The sequence below is a fragment of the Loxodonta africana genome, chromosome X, assembly GCF_030014295.1.
Source record: "Loxodonta africana isolate mLoxAfr1 chromosome X, mLoxAfr1.hap2, whole genome shotgun sequence".
In the NCBI taxonomy this organism is placed as follows: Eukaryota; Metazoa; Chordata; class Mammalia; order Proboscidea; family Elephantidae; genus Loxodonta; species Loxodonta africana.
The window spans coordinates 157,836,297-157,855,452 of record NC_087369.1 but is presented as its reverse complement, the minus strand read 5'-3'; the positions used below and the strand labels follow the sequence as shown (position 1 = coordinate 157,855,452).

Below are 19,156 nucleotides of genomic sequence, written 5' to 3'. Positions count from 1 at the left end.
CTGATTTTGTAACTCTAAACAATAATTGCCTGAAGCGTTCTTTTAACTGAAGGACACAAAGTTTTCCAATTTTATAAATAAATACCAAGCCAATGTTAACATTTCTATGGGGCAATGTTAGCTAGCCGCATCTCTCAATCTGATTGAGTTATTCCGTTTTTGATGATGAGAATTTATTTCTACAACTATCTTAGATGTAGTGCGTGGTGTGTGTGTGTGTATGCGGTTCTTCTGAGTTCCACAGTCTGTGTGTCTTTGTAACAGCCCGAGAAATGGCAAAAAGACTTAGACATTAGATTATTCTGCTCATTCTTCAATTTCAGGGCCTTCTAGAGCACTATTTCTTAATTTCTAAAACCTATGATCCTTTTTGGAAACCCTGGTGGCGTAGTGGTTAAGTGCTATGGCTGCTAACCAAAGGGTCGGCAGTTTGGATCCACCAGGCACTCCTTGGAAACTCTGTGGGGCAGTTCTACTCTGTCCTATAGGGTCGCTATGAGTTGGAATCGACTCGACGGCACTGGGTTTGGTTTAGGTTATGATCCTTTCGATCAATATAACATTTCAGGTCCTTTTATTTATATAACTTTTCTTTCAATTGCCAAATATACCGTTATAATGGATGATTGGTCAAACCAAATAGGTCCTTGACTAATATCAGTTTTTTTGTCTTTTTTTTTTTGAAAATGTGTTCGGTCCCCAGCTTCTCTGCCCTTTTTTTTTTTTTTTTTACCTAGCATAAGACATTTATTTAAAGGGGGCCTGAAACTCCACTTGAGTCTATGCAATGCTATTCAGAGCGTGAGCCGTGGGCTAGCATTGGTCCATGAAGTATTTGTTACCCATCTGCAGGAAAATAAATACGGAAATTCAGAGGAAGCATTTAGAAACTTTTGTAGCAATTTGACACAGTCGTTTCATGGCTGTTTAATAATTAAAAATAATTGGGCTTGCATTTTGTGTGTCTTTGGCTTTTTTATTCCACTTTTCTAATAATTCATTTTATTGCATTTTACAAAAATGTCAGTCTGCAACAGATTGGAAGTTAAGCAAATGAAGAACCTTCACTGGTTCTTCACTACACACTGTTGGGGAAGCCGTGGTCTAGTTTAGAGGTCAGTCAGGACTGAATCCTCCTATCTACTCTTTCCTGTAGCTGCTGTTGGAAGCTATCGAGACTCTCCTTGCTAAAACACTTGGATGCTCCACCAGATGTGGGAGAAGATTCCAAACAGAATTGGTTGCTATGACCTTGGAGAAGTGAATCCCTCTGGAGGGGCCCTGAGGAGAGAGATTTCTCCACCTCATCTCCTGGAAAGGGAATACATGGGCTCTACTTCTGCTCTTGACCCCTGATGGCACAGTGGTTAAGAGCTCGGCTGCTCACCAAAAGGTCAGCAGTTCAAATCCAGCAGCTGGTCACTGGAAGCCCTATGGGGCAGTTCTGCTCCATCCCATAGGGTCGCTGAGTTGGAATCGACTCAATGGCAACGGATTTGGTGTTCTTTGGTTACTCTTGCTCTGTGAAGCCCCGGTGGCACAATGGTTAAGTATTCGGTTGATAAGTGAAAGGTTGGCGGTTCAAACCCATCCGGTGGCTCTGCAGGAGAAAGAGCTGGTAATCTGTTCCCCTAAAGATTACAGCCTAAGAAACCCTATGGGGCAGTTCTACTCTGTCACAAGGGGTCACAATGAATGGAAATTGACTTGAGGACACTCAGCGACAACTTTTGCTCTGCCACCAATGCCCAGCCATAAGTTCTTACTCTTCAGCTTCCTAATACGTCTAATGATATGGCCCTCCTTCTACCCTAGAAGCCACGCAGTGTGGAGGAAAGGGCATTTCAGTGTGAATATGGGGATGCGAGAACTGATTTTTGTTCTACCAAGTCAGGTAACCTCTCTGGGCCTCAGGTTCCTATAATGGTGAAAGGTTTAACTAGGTCAGTGATTCCCGAATGGGTGTTGCACAACACTGTTCTCAGATATGTTAGGCGTGACAAACATACTCACCAGAAAGGCTCCTATGGCTAAATAATGCTGGAAAACACTGCATCCTCATACCCCTCTCCCTTGACTCCCCTAGTTGCACATTGTGCAGTTACATATAAATGCTCTGAGAAGCCCTCTAGTAATGAAACACTGATTTTATCTAACGCACTGATCCCAACTTCACCTGGATTAAGAATTCATTTTTTCTTAGCATGCCTCTTAACAGCTCACAAACAGCCTTTTCTAAGGACCAGCTTGGTACCCACTGATCACACCAGATTTTAAAGGCCCCTTCTAGAGGAAGGCTTTGCCAGTGTTGAGAGGACCAGCAAGAGGACAGATGTTTTGTGCTTGCAAGGCCCAAAGGTCTGTGTTGGCATTCAGGCCCTTGCTGCTTAGAATTGCTGGACAGATGACATTGTGGCAGTGGCTTCTGAGGGGAGTAGCAACTAGAATGGAGGTGCTTCTCCTGGAGCACACATTAAATCCTCTCTTTCCGTACCAGGGTAAAGCTCCCCACACACTGGGCTTGGATGTTCCTCCACATAGAACAATAGCCATAAAAGCACTCCCAACTAAGTAATTTTCTCTTTTTGGGGAACTATATATTTCTCTTCCATCTCTACCAGTAAAGAATGAGACCAGGACTCGGGACCATCATATATTTGCCAAGTGCCTGATACCTGAAGACAGTAGGTCACTGAGTCTGAGAAAGATCCAAGGAACCCAGGTAGATGGATAGATGGCGATGATAAATAGATACACTTGATATATTTTCATTATGTTGTTGATAAGGTACTCCCTATATGTCAATTTGTGCTAGGCACTGAAGATATAACACTGGACAAGACAGGCAACGTGTATTCCTTTCTGTGAAGCATGGCATGGGCACCTCCCAAATTTCTCATTGATGAGATTCCTATCATTGGTGATTTATGATTTTATGTTCTTTTACGCTCTCTAGGGTCAGGCTCAATATAGTGACTTCATTCAGACTGGGGACACAGGACCAACTTCCCTTGCCCTGTGGAGTTTCTGGTGTCTAAGAAGGCTTGACCGCCTGCTAAAGTTTCTCTTGCATATGATACAAGTATAGGGCTGCTCACCTGTGTGGGTTCTCTGGTGTTTAATAAGATGGGAGTTCTGAATGAATCTTTTTCCACATTCATGACATTTAAAGGGTTTCTCTCCTGTGTGGATTCTTTGGTGTGTGTGGAGATTTGTGTTATGACTGAAGCTTTTCCCACACCACGAACATTTATGGGGTTTTATTCCTTGGTGTGTCATTAGATGTTTATTAAGATCTGAACTCCATCTAAATCTCCTATCACATTGTTGACATTTGTAGGGTTTCTCTTCAGTGTGAATTCTCTGGTGTTTAATAAGGTCAGAACTCACTCTAAAGCTTTTCCCACATTCCTGACATTTGAAAGGTTTCTCCCCTGTGTGGTCTTTCCTATGAAGATCCATACATTTTGGCAGCTCTTGTTTACATGTTGAATGTTTCTTTCTTTTCTTCCCTGGAAAATTTTGATGCCGTTTCCTTACCCTGTGTGTACCACCACGATTTTCTGTGCCTGTTATTTTCTGGGGAACTTTCACTCTGGCTTTTCTTGATACTTTGCCTCCTGGTGCTTGTATTTCTAACTCATAAGGAAACACGGGCTGATCATTTCCACTGTCGTTTTTGAGACTTAATCCTCTCGAAATAAACGCAAGAATCAGTCGTCTGTATCCCAGAGCAAGAAAACCACAGGAATGGAGAGAATATTCAATAACGATGGAATTAAAAAAATACAGGAACAAAATATTTCTGGTCTGTCCTGGACAAATGGTATAGAACCGTTTCTCCCTACTCTTTCCAACTGAGCACAAGTACAAACCCGGGGAATAACATGAGAGACAACAAAAAGGGAACTCTGAAAAGTGGTAAGAATTAGACAACCTGGATTGGAACTCCAGGACTGGAGGAACGATACAACAGCGCCCAAAAAACGGTGACCCAGGTCGAGTATTTCCCAACCCCAAACTAGAAATAGATGGCAGCCCAGGAAGGCTCATTCTCCCCCGAACCAAATGGAGTCCCTCTGACAATATCCGGTAAGCAGGTGAATGCATCAACCATTTGCAACACCCAGAGACTCCTTGTTGTTGCTGTTGTTGTTAGGAGCCATCCAGCTGGTTCCGACTCACAGCAATTCTACATACAACAGAATGAAAAAACTTTTGGCCCTGTACTATCCTCGTGATGGTTGTTATGCTTGAGCCCATTGCTGCAGTCACCGTGTCAATCCATCTCCTTGAGGGTCTTCCTCTTTTTCGCTGACCCTCTACTTTACCAAGCATGAAATCCTCCTCCAGGGACTGATCCCTCCTGATTACACATCCAAACTTTGTGAGACAAAGTCTTGCCATCCTGGCTTCCAAAGAGCATTCTGGATGTGCTTCTTCCAAGGCAGATTTCTTTGTTCTTTTGGCAGTCCACGGTATATAGAATCACCCATACTGCAAAACCAGACAAAGACAGTACCAAAAAAGAAAACGACAGACCAATATCTCACTTTAACTTAGATCAACAAAATACTGGCAAAACGAAAACAAAATTTGTAAGAAGAATTATATGCCACGGTCAAGTGGGATTTATTGCAGAAATATAAGGCTGGTTCAATATTTAAAAATCAATCAATGTAAACTGGTATATTAACAAGCCAACGAAGAAAAATATGCTCATATTAATTTGTGCAAAAAAAGCATTTCACAAAATTCCACATTGATTCATGATAAAATCTCTCAGCAAGTTAGGAATAGAGGGAATTATACCAACTTGATGAAGAACATAAAAATAATACAGATAACAGCATATGTAATGTTGAAAGACTGGGTGAGTAACTGCTATGATTGTGGGAACAAGGCGAGTACTCCAAGCCTGAACCACTGCAATAATATGAGAAAGAAATACAAGGCATTGCAGATAATGTGACTGTCTATGGAGAAAATTCCAAAAAATTACTAAAAACTCCTAGAACAAATAAATAAGTTCCATAAGATCACAGGATACAATATTAAAACACAATCATCGCTGGCGTTCCTGCATACCAACAATGAACATGTGGAAACCGACATTAAAAATGACATACTATTTATAATCACTCAGATGAAAATGAAATGCTTAGGCATACTTTTAACAAGACACGTAGAGGATCTGTATGCTGGAAATTTTTTTTTAATTTAAAAAACTGATAAACTAAATCAAAGAAGACCTAAATAAATGGAGAATCATACAGTGCTCATGGATTAGAAGTCAACGTAGTAAAGATGTTGATTCTCAATTTGACACATAGGTTTAATGTAATTCCTACCATAAAATCACAAAAAAAGTTTCTTGTAGACATAGATAAGCTTATTCTGAAATTTATAGGAAAAGAACTCCCCAGCGACTTTCCAAGGCTATAAATCTTTATGGAAGCAGGCTGCCACATCTTTCTTCCATGGAGTGGCTGGTGAGTTCAAACTGCCCACCTTCAGTGAGCAGTGAAACACTTTAACCGCTGTACCACCAGGGCTCCTCTATATGAAAAAGTACCAGTCCTAAAATAGCTAAAACGATCCTGACCAAGAATAAAGTGCCAAGTATCAGTCTTCCTGATATTAAGGCTTATTGTATACCTACAATAATCAAGTCAGTGTGGTATTGATGGAGGGATAAACAGACCAGTGGAACAGAACAGAGAAGTCAGGAACAGATGCACACAAATATGCCCAACTGATCTCTGACAAAAGCCCAAAAGCAATTCATTTAAGAAAGGATATCCTTTTCAACAAATGGTGCTGAACAACGGAATATCCATAGGCCAAAAAAAAAATGCACTATAACCTAAACATGACATCTTATATAATAATTAACTCAAAATGGCTCATAGACTTGAACGTAAAATGTCAAACTACTACTAAACTTTTAGAAAAAAAATAGGAGAAAATCTTCAAGATCTAGATGTAGGCACAGAAATCTTAGGCTTGACACCAAAAGCATGATCTATGTAGGAAAAGATTAAAACCTGGCGTCATCAATATTAAAGAATTTTGCTCTGCAGAAGCCCCTGAGAAGAGGGTCAAAAAAAGTCTACTGGGAGAAACAATATCCAAACCACATATCCGACAAAGGAGTAGTATCTGAAATATATTTTGAAACTATCGAAACTCAATAGTAAAAGACAAACAATCCAAGTAGAACATGGTCAAAAGACATTTCACTGGAAAGGATATACAGGAAGCAAATAAGCACATGAAAAGATGTAGAACATCGTTTGCCATTACGGAAAAGCAAATCAAAAACATAATGAGCTACCACTTCACACCCACTAACCAAAAAAACAAAACAAAACAAAACAAAACAAAAAACCAAACCCGTTGCCACTGAGTTGATTTAGACTCATAGCGAACCTATAGGACAGAACACAACTGCCCAAAAGGCTTTCCAAAGAGCAGCTGGTGGATTTGAACTGCTGACCTCTTGGTAAGCAGCTAAGCTCTTAACCACGGCACCACCTGGGCTCCAACTAAGATGGTTATAATCAAAAAGACAGATATAAAATGTTGACTTGGGTGTGGAGAAATTGGATCAATCAATCATACATTGACGATGAGAATGTCAGGTGGCACAGACACTCTGGAAACAGTTTGGCAGCTTCTTATAAAACTAAGATGCAATTAACATATGAACCAGCAAGCACACTCTTGTGTATTTATCCCAGAGAAATGAAAAGCTTGTTTACATAAAAACTGTACACAAATGTTGACAGCAACTTTATTCATAATAGCCAAAACCTGGAGAGAGCACAGGTATCCTTCAAGGAGTGTATCTTTAAACAATCTGTGTTACACTTACAGCATGGAATATTACTCAGTAATTAAAAGGAATGAACTATTGATATCTGTACCAACTTGGATGAATCTCCAAGGAATTAGGCTGAATGAAAAAAAGCCAACCCCAAAAGGTATACATTCTATGATTCCATTTATGTAACAGTTTTGAAATGGCAAACATTTTAGAAATATAGAATATTAGTGGTTGGTATGGGTTAGTGACAGGACTGGAAGGAGCGTGTGATAGGGAAGTGTACGTGGTTCTAAAAGGGCACCAGGAGGGATGCTTGTGGAAATGGGACAGTTCAGTATCTTGATGGTGGTGGTGGATACACAAATGTCCACACGTGTTGAAATTGAACAGACTAAATTCATACGTACATGCAGAAATGAGTACAAGTAAAACTGGGGAATTCTAAATAAGACTGGAGGACTGTATCAATTTCAATATCCTGGTTGTGATATTCTGCTAGCATTGGAGGAAACTGGGTGAAGTGTACATGGGTCTCTATGTATTATGTTTTAAATCTGCATGTGAATCTACAACTGTCTCAACAGAAATGTCAACGAAAACAAATACAGAACTAGAACTTTAAAATTCTAAGCCCCTGTAAAGGTTCCTATAAGGGAGTATTTTCCCTCTACCCACTTACCTGTAGAAAGCTATGCAGTATTATCTTGGAACACTTACAGACCTTAGACCCATGGTTCTTCCCTTGCTCTAAACAGATCACTTTAGGTTTTGGGTGGAAAATTAATGTTCTGATAAGAAAACCTTGAGGTCATGAACAGCCATCCTAAATTAATTGGTCCAGTAATTCCAGACTATTTCAAAAGGAGTGAATAATTCTTTCACTTTTTGTTTCACTTCATGTTATGGATTGAATTGTGCCCCCCCCCAAAAAAATATGTGTTGTAAATCCTAACCCCTATACCTGTGCTTATAATCCCATTTGGGAATGGTTTTCTTTGTTATGTTAAGAGGCCTTATCAGTGTAGGCTGTGTTTTAGGCCAATCACGTTTTGAGATATAAAAAGAGCAGATTAGACATAGAGAAGCAAGCAGAGATGGGGAAAGATAGATGCCAAGCCATATGAAGATTACCGAGGAGCCAAGGATCAGAAGCTGAAAAGAAACAAGGACCTTCCCACAGAGCCGACAAAAACAGAGAGAGCATTCCCCTAGATCCGGCACCGGGATTTCAGACTTCTACCCTCCTGAAATATGAGAAAATAAATATGTTTTCTTAATGCCACCCACTGTGGTACTCTTGTAGCACTAGATAACTAAGACACTCCAAACGGTTAAATGAGTAGAATCTTGGATCCAAAATCTGGATTATATTCTACAGGGCTTGTGGGTAGATATGCAATTGAGGGAACTAAGAAAAAAACAAAGGGGGAAAGATGAAAAAGGTATGAGGAATGGAAATACATTTCAAGTTTCCAGGAATACCCTGTGTTCAACCAGAGAGGAACCATGCTCCAGACGTTGCAGGGAATGTAATCTGGTCTGATAAACTCATCACTATCCTGGATGACCCGGGTCCAGGGGAACTAGTCTGAAGGTCTGTGGCTTGGGTAACATATGACAAACTGGTTCTGTAATAACTGTAGTTAATTTTTATCTAATGCTTAAGCACAGGTACTGGACTAGGACGTATTTCTAAAAGGTACTGGACGAGGACATATTTCTAACATTTTTATAGCTCACTGGTTCACACTGAGAGGAGACCGGCCATAATCACTTGATACAGTTTTACAAAACACAGGTCTCCAGGTGGAGGGAATTATTCATCACTCAGACCTTCGATAGACACGTATCATGTGCCTGTTGTGGACTAAGCACTGCTGTAGGTGCTGGGGATATACTGGTCAATAAGATAGAATCCTGTGTTCCCGTGGCGCTTACGTTCTATTGGGAGAGTCAGATTTCAAAGAAATCAAGTAATGAATAAAACATCAGGAAGTGATACATGTTTTGAAGAAAACTAAATAAAGGTAATAGAACAGTGATTGGTTTGGGAGCGAACCTATTTTAGACAATAAGGTGGTTGTGGAAAGCCTCTATGAGAAAGTGGTGTTCAAAGAGCAACCTGAAAGGAGAGAGGAAGTTTGGTGATGTGAAGAGGTGGTGCAAAAGTGTGCCAGGCAGAGGAAGTGGGAAGGAAGGAACGAGCTTGGCGAGTTTAAGAAACAATAGGAAAGCCGGTGTGGCTAAACAGGACTCAGCATGGGAGAGAACGGAGGAGAGGAGGGTAGAAAGGGAAGTAGGGGCCATAGCATGTAGAATCCTTTGGGCCCTGGGAAGGAATCTAGATTTTATTCTGAATGTGACGAGAAGTCATGACAGGGTTTGAAGCAGGGAAATCCCATAATCTGATCATGCCTTTAAAAGACAAGCTTGGTTCCTCAAAAAACTAAAAACAGAACTACCATATGGCCCAGCAATTCCACTCTTGCAGATATACCCAAAAGACCTGAAAGGAGAAACTCAGAGTCTTGTACACCAATGTCCATTGCAGCACTATTCACAGTGGCCCAAAGGGGGAAACAACCTAAATGCCCATCAACAGATGAATGGATAAACAAAAGGTGGTACGTACATACATAAAATGGAATACTACTCAGCCAGTAGGAGAAGCAGTCTTGATACATGCTACAGTATGGATGGAGCTTGAAGACATTATGCTGAGTGAAATAAGTCAGTCACAAAAGGACAAATATTGCATGACCTCACTTTGATTAAGGGTAGGGTTGCACAGCCCACTAATGTAACTGCTGTCTATAAGTTGTACACCTGTAAAAAGTTGCATTAGCGAACGTTGTGTGATAGGTACATTTACAAGAACAACATCAACAAAATAGAATAGCTGCTGAGGCTGCTTATGTACAACCAAGCACCACATGGGACGTGGTTCCTTGGTTTGAAGGTTTAGGGTCCTGGTTTCATGGGGTATTCCAGTTAATTGGCCTAATATTGTATTTAGTGCTTCTGTTCCACCTCCTGGCTCATCATGGCTTAGTGCCTGGGGTCTTGAAAGCTTGCAAGTGGCCATCCACGGCACGACAATTGGTCTCTATGTCTGGAGCAAGAGAGGAAGAAGGAGAGTCAAGGATAGGGGGAGGATATGGAATGTGTGGCTACTCGCCTCCATGAACAACTGCCTCCTTTACTATGAGACCAGAAGAACTGGACGGTGCCTGGCCACCATCACTGAGCATTTTGATCAAAGGTTCTATAGATGAATCCTGATCAAAAGGGAAAAAAGGTAGAACAGAATTTCAAATTCTCGTGGACTCCAGGTTTTCTGGAGCCATGGAGGCTGGATGAACCCCTGAAACTATTGCCCTGAGATAATCTTTAAACAAACCTTAAACCAAACATATCCCCTCAAGTCTTTTTAAAACCAAGCAACAGATTAGCTTAACTAGTGAAAAATGTCTGCCTTGAGCATTATGCTCTTTTAAAAACTAGCTATATGGGGTCAAATTGACAACAGCAACTGAAAAAATTAGATAGGAACCTTAGGGGGCAGTGAGTTTACGTTAATGTGGGAGGAACAACTCAGAGAAGAAGTGTGAGAACGGTTGCACAACTTGAAGAATGTAAGCAATGTCACTGAACTGTAATGTAGAAACTGTTGAATTGGTGTGTGTTTGGCTGTGTATATTCTCAATAATAGCAACAACAAAATCAATAAAATTAAAAAAAAAGATCCCCTTGGCTGTGGAAAAGACACTAAGAGGTTGATAGAGGCGGCAGAGGGACTTCTGTTAAAAAGCTATTGAAGTAGAACTGGGACAGAGATGACGGTGACTTAGACCAGGAAGGTAACAGTGGAAGAGGTGGAGACATGACTGGATTCAGGATATATTGTGAAGGTAGAGCTAAGAGGTCTTGCTGAGGGATTGGTTGTGGGGTATGACAGAAAGATTGGAAAAGGAGGTTTCTGGTCTGAGGAATTGGGTGAATGGTGGTGCCTTTTACTGCGATGGGAAAGACATGGGCAGAACAGGTTTGCAGGGCAGTTTGAGGCAGGGGGTACAGCAATATTCTGTTTAGAATAAGGAAGTGTGGCATGTGTATCTGGGAAAAGCTCTCCAGGCGATCTGGATACATCTTTCCCCTCCACCATAACGTTCTGAACAAATCAGCTATTGAAACAGTGAGACTTTCTCATGTGAATCTACAATTCACATTCCCTGTAAACTGAGATGCATTCTCTGCCAACTGAGGATGTAACAGTCGGATGGATCTTGGCTGAAAGCAGAGAATGCGAGAAAGATATTCACCTGCATTTTATTTACAATGCAAAGACATTTGATTTTGTGGATCATAACAAATTATGGACAACCGTTCGAAGAATGGGATTTCTAGAACATTTAATTATGCTCATGCAGAACCTGTACACAGACCAAAAGGGGGTCATTCGAACAGAACAAGGGGATCGTGCATGGTTTAAAATCAGGAAAGGTGTGCATCAGGGTTAAATCCTTTCACCCTACTTATTCAATCTGTATGCTAAGCAAGTAATCTGAGAAAGTGGACTATTTGAAGAAGAGCTAGGCTTCAGGATCACAGGAAGACTCATTAATAACGTGTGATATGCACATGATACAATCTTCCTTGCCGAAAGCGAAGAGGACTTGAAGGACTTACTGATGAAGATCAAAGACCACAGCCTTCGGTATGGATTACACCTCAATTTAAAGAAAACAAAAATCCTCACAACTGGACCAAAGAGCAGCAGCATCATATAGAGAAAACATTAAAGTTGTCAAGGATTTCATTTTAACTGGAATCAACGTTCATGTGGAAATAACGTCCATGGAAGCAGCAATCAAGAAATCAAATGACAGATTGCCTTGGGCAAATCTGCTGCAAAAGACCTTTGTAAAGCGTTGAAAGCAAAGATGTCACCTCGAAGACTAAGGCGCGCCTGACCCAAGCCATGGTGTTTTCAATTGCCTCATAGGCATGTGAAAGCTGGACAGCGAATAAGGAAAATCGAAGAAGAAATGATGTCTTTGAAGAGTGGTGTTGGCGAAGAATATTGAATATACACCACGGACTGCCAGAAGAACGAACAAGTCTGTCTTGGAAGAAATTCAGCCAGAATGTTCCTCAGAAGTAAGGATGGCGAGACTGTGTCTCACATACTTTGGACATGTTATCAGGAGGGTCAGTCCCTGGAGAAGGACACCAGGCTTGGTGAAGTAGAAGCTCAGTGAAAGAGAGGAAATCCCTCAGTGAGATGGATTGACACAGTGGCTATAACGATGGACTCAAACATAGCAACAACTGTGAGGATGGCTCAGGACTAGGAAGTGTTTTGTTCTGTTGTGCACAAGGTTGCTATGAGTCGGAACTAACTCGAGGGCACGTATCAACAGAACAACAAAAGGAACAGCAAATCTTTACCCATAGAGATGATGGTGTCTTAATTCTCCTTCATCACATCATTGTAGAGGGCCTCTGAGTGGGGCCCAATAGCTCCCATTCTTCCTGGGAAAAATTCAGGACCACATCTTCAAAGGACAACAAACTCTAAAGAAGAGAATGGGCTTTAAGTCAGTACTTGCCACTAGAGAAGCAATCCAACCACCATCTCTGAGTTGCGTGGTAGACCACACACTGAAGGAAGTAACCAAAAACAAAACAAACAAACAAACAAAAAACCATTGCTAATGATTGCGAGCATTTCCTCATGTACCTGTTAGGTGCCTGAATGTCTTCTTTGGTGAAGTGTCTGTTCATATACTTTACCCATTTTTAATTTGGGTTATTTGTCTTTTTGTTGTTGAGTTTTCCACTATCATGTACATTTTAGAGCTCAGACTCTGATCTGAATTGTCATAGCTAAAATTTTTTTTCCAGCCTGTAGTACTCTTTTTACTCTTTTGGTGAAGTCTTTGGATGATCATAGGTATTTCATTTTTAGGAACTCCTAGTTTTTTTAGTTATCTAGTTTCTCTTCTGGTGTTTGTGCATTGTTAGTAATGTTCTCTATACTGTTTATGCCATGTATTAGGGCTCCTAGCATTGTCCCTACTTTTTCTTCCATGATATTGACTGCTTTAGATTTTGATCCATTTCGAGTTAGTTTTTGTGCATGATGTGAGGTATGGGTCTTTTTTCCAAAAAGAAGAAAGGGCTGAAATCAAAGAATTGTCCCTACAACTTGAACAAAATAGAAAGAGAACCACAAAAGAAACCCTCAGACACCAGAAGAAAGAAAACAATAAAATTAGAGCACAATTAAATGAAATAGAGAACAGAAAAACAATTGAAAGAGTTAACAAGACCAAAACTGATTCTTTGAAAAAATTAACAAAATCGATAAACCATTGGCCAAACTGATGAAAGAAAAGCAGGAGAGGAAGCAAATAACCCAAATAAGAAATGATAGGCTATATCACAACAGACCCAACTGAAATTAAAAGAATCATATCAGATTACTATGAAAAATTGTACTCTAACAAATTTGAAAACCTAGAAGAAATGAACGATTTCCTAGAAATACACTACCTACCTAAACTAACATAAACAGAAGTGTTGTTGTTGTTGTTGTTGTTAGGTGCCGTCGAGTCGGTTCCGACTCATAGCGACCCTATGCACAACAGAACAAAACAATGCCCGGTCCTGCGCCATCCTTACAATCATTGTTATGCTTGAGCCCATTGTTGAAGCCACTGTGTCAATCCACCTCTTTGAGGGTCTTCTTCTTTTCTGCTGACCCTGTACTCTGCCAAGCATGATGTTCTTCTCCAGGGACTGATCCCTCCTGACAACACGTCCAAAGTATGTAAGACACAGTCTCGCCATCCTTGCCTCTAAGGAGCATTCTTGCCGCACTTCTTCCAAGACAGATTTGTTCGATCTGTTGGCAGTCCATGGTGTATTTCATATTCTTTTCCAACACCACAATTCAAAGGCGTCAACTCTTCTTCGGTCTTCCTTATTCATTGCCCAGCTTTCACATGCATATGATGGGATTGAAAATACCATGGCTTGGGTCAGGCGCACCTTAGTCTTCAGGGTGACATCTTTGCTCTTCAACACTTTGAAGAGGTCCTTTGCAGAAGATTTACCCAATGCAATGCGTCTTTCGATTTCTTGACTGCTCCTTCCATGGCTGTTGGCTGTGGATCCAAGTAAGATGAAATCCTTGACAACTTCAGTCTTTTCTCCGTTTATCATGATGTTGCTCATTGGTCCAGTTGTGAGGATTTTTGTTTTCTTTATGTTGAGGTGTAATCCATACTGAAGGCTGTGGTCTTTGATCTTTATTAGTAAGTGCTTCAAGTCCTCTTCACTTTCAGCAAGCAAGGTTGTGTCATCTGCATAACGCAGGTTGTTAATGAGTCTTCCTCCAATCCTGATGCCCCGTTCTTCTTCAGATAGTCCAGCTTCTCAGATTATTTGTTCAGCATACAGATTGAATAGGTATGGTGAAAGAATACAACCCTGGCACACACCTTTCCTGACTTTAAACCAATCAGTATCCCCTTGTTCTGTCCGAACAACTGCCTCTTGATCTATGTACAGGTTCCTCATGAGCACAATGAAGTGTTCTGGAATTCCCATTCTTCGCAGTGTTATCCATAATTTGTTATGATCCACACAGTCGAATGCCTTTGCATAGTCAATAAAACACAGGTAGAACAACTAAATAAACCCATAATGAAGGAAGAAATTGAAAAGGTAATTTAAAAACTCCCAACAAAGAAAAAGCCCTGTCCCTGATGGCTTCACTGGAGAATTCTACCAAACTTTCAGAGAAGAGTTAACACCACTAGTACTAAAGGTATTTCAGAGCATAGAAAAGGATGGAATACTCCCAAACTCATTCCATGAAGCCAGCATATCCCTGACACCAAAACCAGGTAAAGACACCACTAAAAAAGAAAATTACAGACCTATATCCCTCATGAGCTTAGATGCAAAACTCCTCAACAAAATTCTAGCCAATAAAATTCAACAACACTTAAAAAAAATTCACCTTTACCAAGTGGGATTCATACCGAGTATGCAGGGATGGTTTAACATTAGAAAAACAATCAATTGAACCCATCATAGAAATAAAACAAGACACAAGAACCACATGGTCTTATCAATTGAGGCAGAAAAGGTATTTGACAAAATTCAACACCCATTCATGATAAAAACTCTCAGCAAAATAGGAATAGAATGGAAAGTCTGCAACATAATAAAGGGCATTTATACAAAGACAACAGCCAGCATCATTCTAAATGGAGAGAGCCTGAAAGCATTCCCCTGAGAACAGGAACAAGACAAAGGTGTCCTTTATCACCGCTCTTATTCAACACTGTGCTGGAGTTCCTAGCCAGAGCTATTAGACTAGAAAAAGAAATAAAGGGCATCCAAATTGGCAAAAAAGAAGTAAAATATCTCTATTTGCAGATGACATGGTCTTATACACAGAAACCCTAAAGAATCCTCAAGAAAACTACTGAAACTAACAGAAGAGTTCAGCAGATTATCAGGATGCAAGATAAACATACAAAAATCAGTTGGATTCCTCCAAATCAATACCATTTACAGTAGCTCCCAAGAAGACAAAATACTTAGAAATAAATCTTACCAGAGATGTAAAAGACTTATACAAAGAAAACTAGAAAACACTACTGCAAGAAACCAAAAGAGACCTACACACGTGGAAAAACATACCTTGCTCACGGATACGGAGACTCAAGGTTGTAAAAATGTCTATTTTACACAAAGCCATCTATAGATGCAATGCAATTCTGATTGAAATTCCAATGACATTTTTTAATGAGATGGAGAAACAAATCACCAACTTCACAGGGAAGCGAAAGAGGCCCTGGATATGTAAGGCATTACTGAAAAAGAAGAACCACGTGGGAGGCCTCATGCTAGCTGATTTTAGAACATATTACACCGCCACAGTAGTTAAAACAGCCTGGTACTGGTACAACAACAGATACATAGACCAACGGAACAGAATTGAGAATGCAGACATAAATCCATCCGCATATGAGCAGCTGGTATTTGACAAAGGCCCAAAGTCAGTCTCTTTAACAAATGATGCTGGCATAACTGCATATCCATCTACAAAATAATAAATCAAGACTCATACTTCACACCACACTCAAAAACTAAGTCAAAATGGATAAAAGACCTAAATATAAAATCTAAAGTTATAAAGATTATGGAAGACAAAATAGGGACAATGCTAGGAGCCCTAATACATGGCATAAAGAGTATAAAAAACATTACTAACAATGCAGAAGAGAAACTAGATAACTGGGAGCTCCTAAAAATCAAACACCTATGTTTGTCCAAAGACTTCACCAAAAGAGTAAAAAGGTTACCTACTACAGACTGGGAAAAAGTTTTTAGCTATGACAATTCCAACCAGCGTCTGATCTCTAAAATCTACAGGTACTGCAAAAACTCAACAACAAAAAGACAAATACCCTAATTAAAAAATGGGCAAAGGATATGAACACGCACTTCACCAAAGAAGACATTCCGGCAGCTAACATACCTGAGGAAATGCTCACGATCATTAGCCATTAGAGAAATGCAAATCAAAACTACAACGTGATACCATCTCACCCCAACAAGGCTGGCATTAATCCAAAAAACACAAAATAATATATGTTAGAGAGGTTGTGGAGAGACTGGAACACTTATACACGGCTGGTGGGAATGTAAAATGGGACAGCCACTTTGGAAATCGATTTGGTGCTTCCTTAAAAAGCTAGACATAGAACTACCATATGATCCAGCAATCCCACTCCTTGGAATATATCCTAGAGAAATAAGAGCCTTCACAAGAATAGATATGTGCACACCCATGTTCATTGCAGCATTGTTTACAATAGCAAAAAGACGGAAGCAACCAAGGTGTCCATCAACGGATGAATGGATAAATAAATTATGGTATATTGATACAATGGGATACTATGCAACGACAGAGAACAGTGATGAATCTGTGAAACATTTCCTAACATGGAGGAGTCTGGAAGGCATTAGGCTGAGTGAAATTAGTTGCAAAAGGACAAATATTATATGAGACCACTTTAGAAGAACTCAAGAAATAGTTTAAACAGAGAAGAAAATATTCTTTGATGGTTACGAGGGTGAGGAGGAAGGGAGGGAGAGGGCTATTGAGTTATTAGATAATAACCAAACCCACTGCCGTCTAGTCGATTCCAACTCATAGCGACCCTATAGAACAGAGTAGAACTGTCCCATAGAGTTTCCAAGGAGCACCTGGCTGATTCGAACTGCTGACCTCTTGGTTAGCAGCCATAGCACTTAACCACTATGCCACCAGGGTTTTCCAATTAGATAATAGAGAAGGACTATTTTAGGTGAAGGGAAAGACAGCATGCAAAACAGGATAGGTCAGGACAACTGGACTAAACCAAAAATAAGGAAGTTTCCTGAATAAACGGAACACTTCAAAGGCCAGAGTAGCAGGGGCGGGGTCTTTGGGCCGTGGTTTCAGGGGACATGTAGGTCAATTGACATAATAAAATCTATTAAGAAAACATTCTGCATCCCACTTCAGTGTGTGGCATCTGAGGTCTTAAACGTTAGCAAGCGGCCATCTAAGACGGATCAATTGTTTTCAACCCACCTGGAGCAGAGGAGAATGAAGAACACCAAAGACACAAGGTCATTATGAGCGTAAGAGACAGAAAGGGCCACATAAGTCAGAGACTACATCAGCCTGAGACCAGAAGAACTAGATGGTGCTCGGCTACAACGGATGACTGCCCTGACAGGGAACACAACAGAGAGACCCTGATGGAGCAGAAGAACAGTGGAATGCAGACCTCAAGTTCTCAGAAAAAGACCAGACTTAATGGTCTGGCTGAGACTTGAAGAACCCCAGGGGTAATGGTCCCCAGACCTTCTGTTATTTCAAGACTGGAACCATTCCTAAAGCCAACTCTTCAGACAGGGATTGGACTGGATATAAGACAGAAATGATACCAGTGAGGAGTGAGTTTCCTGGCTGAAGTAGACACATGAGACTATGCGGGCATCTCCTGTCTCAGGGTGAGATGAGAAGGTAGAGGGGGAGAGGAGCTGGCTGAATGGACACGGGGAATACAGCCTGGAGACGAGGAGTGTGCTGTCTCATTAGGGGGAGAGCAACTAGGAGTACATAACAGGGTGTATATAAATTTTTGTATGAGAGACTGGCTTGATTTGTAAACTTTCACTTAAAGCACAAATAAAAAAAAGAAATTAGTATTGCCACTCCTGCTCTTTTTTGATTGTTGTTTGTTTGGTATACATTTTTTCCATCCTTTGAGTTTGTTTGTTTTTGTCATTAAGGTATGTCTCTTGTAAGCAGCATATAGACAGATCGTATTTTTTTTTAATCCATTCTGCCACACTCTCTCTTTATTGGTGCATTTAGTCCATTTACATTCGGTGTAATTATGGATAGGTATGAGTTTAGTGCTGTCATTTTGATGTCTTTTTTGTGTGTGTTGTTGACAGTTTCTTTTTTCCACTTAATTTTTTGTGCTTTTTATTTTCTTTATATATTGTCTTTTCCTCTTTTTCATTGTTGTTGATTTTGTTTTTGCTGAGTCTTTATGTTTTTCTTGTATTTTATTTTGATGTGTAGGATTGTTAGTCTCCCTTGTGGTTACCTTAATATTTACCCCTATTTTTCTAAGTTTACACCTACCTCGTATCTCCCTATATTGCCTTGACTTCCTCTCCATATGAAAGTTCTATGACTGCATTTTTTAGTCCCTCTTTATCGATTTGATGTTGTCATCTTTTACATAATGACATCGCTGTTTCCCTCTTTTGAGCATTTTTTAGTCTTGATTTATTTTCCTGATTTCCCTATCTGGGTTGATATCTGGTTGCTCTGTCCTGTGTTCTAGTCTTGGGTGGTTATGTTATTGGTTTTCTAACCAGAGAACTCCCTTTAGTATTTCTTGTAGTTTTGGTTTGGTTTTTGCAAATTACCTAAACTTCTGTTTATCTGGAAATGTCTTAATTTCTCCTTCCTATTTGGGAGACATTTTTGCCGGATATATGATTTTTGGCTGTCAATTCTTTTCCTTCAATGCTTTATATATGTCATCCCATTGCCTTCTTGCCTGCATGCTGAGTAGTCCAAGCTTATTCTTATTGACTCTCATTTGTAGGTGACTTTTTGTTTATCCCTAGCTGCTCTTAAAATTGTCTATCTTTGGTTTTGGCTTTGGTGACTTTCTTCTGGGATCTACCTTATGTGGGGTTCAGTGAGCACCTTGGATAGATATCTTCTCG

General features: G+C 40.2%; 1 protein-coding gene across 1 annotated transcript; it reads right to left on the bottom strand.

Annotated features, from left to right (window-relative positions):
* Positions 1 to 1,335: 1,335 nt before the first annotated feature.
* On the bottom strand, positions 1,336 to 9,403 carry LOC135228794 (zinc finger protein 75A-like). Its single transcript, XM_064277620.1, has one exon. The coding sequence runs from the start codon at positions 4,108 to 4,110 to the stop codon at positions 2,983 to 2,985; it is 1,128 nt and encodes a 375-aa protein (XP_064133690.1). The 5' UTR covers positions 4,111 to 9,403; the 3' UTR covers positions 1,336 to 2,982.
* Positions 9,404 to 19,156: the final 9,753 nt, after the last annotated feature.

Excerpts from the sequence above, each read along its gene's own strand:
- LOC135228794 (XM_064277620.1), bottom strand. The coding sequence starts at position 4,110 with ATGCATTCACCTGCTTACCGGATATTGTCAGAGGGACTCCATTTGGTT.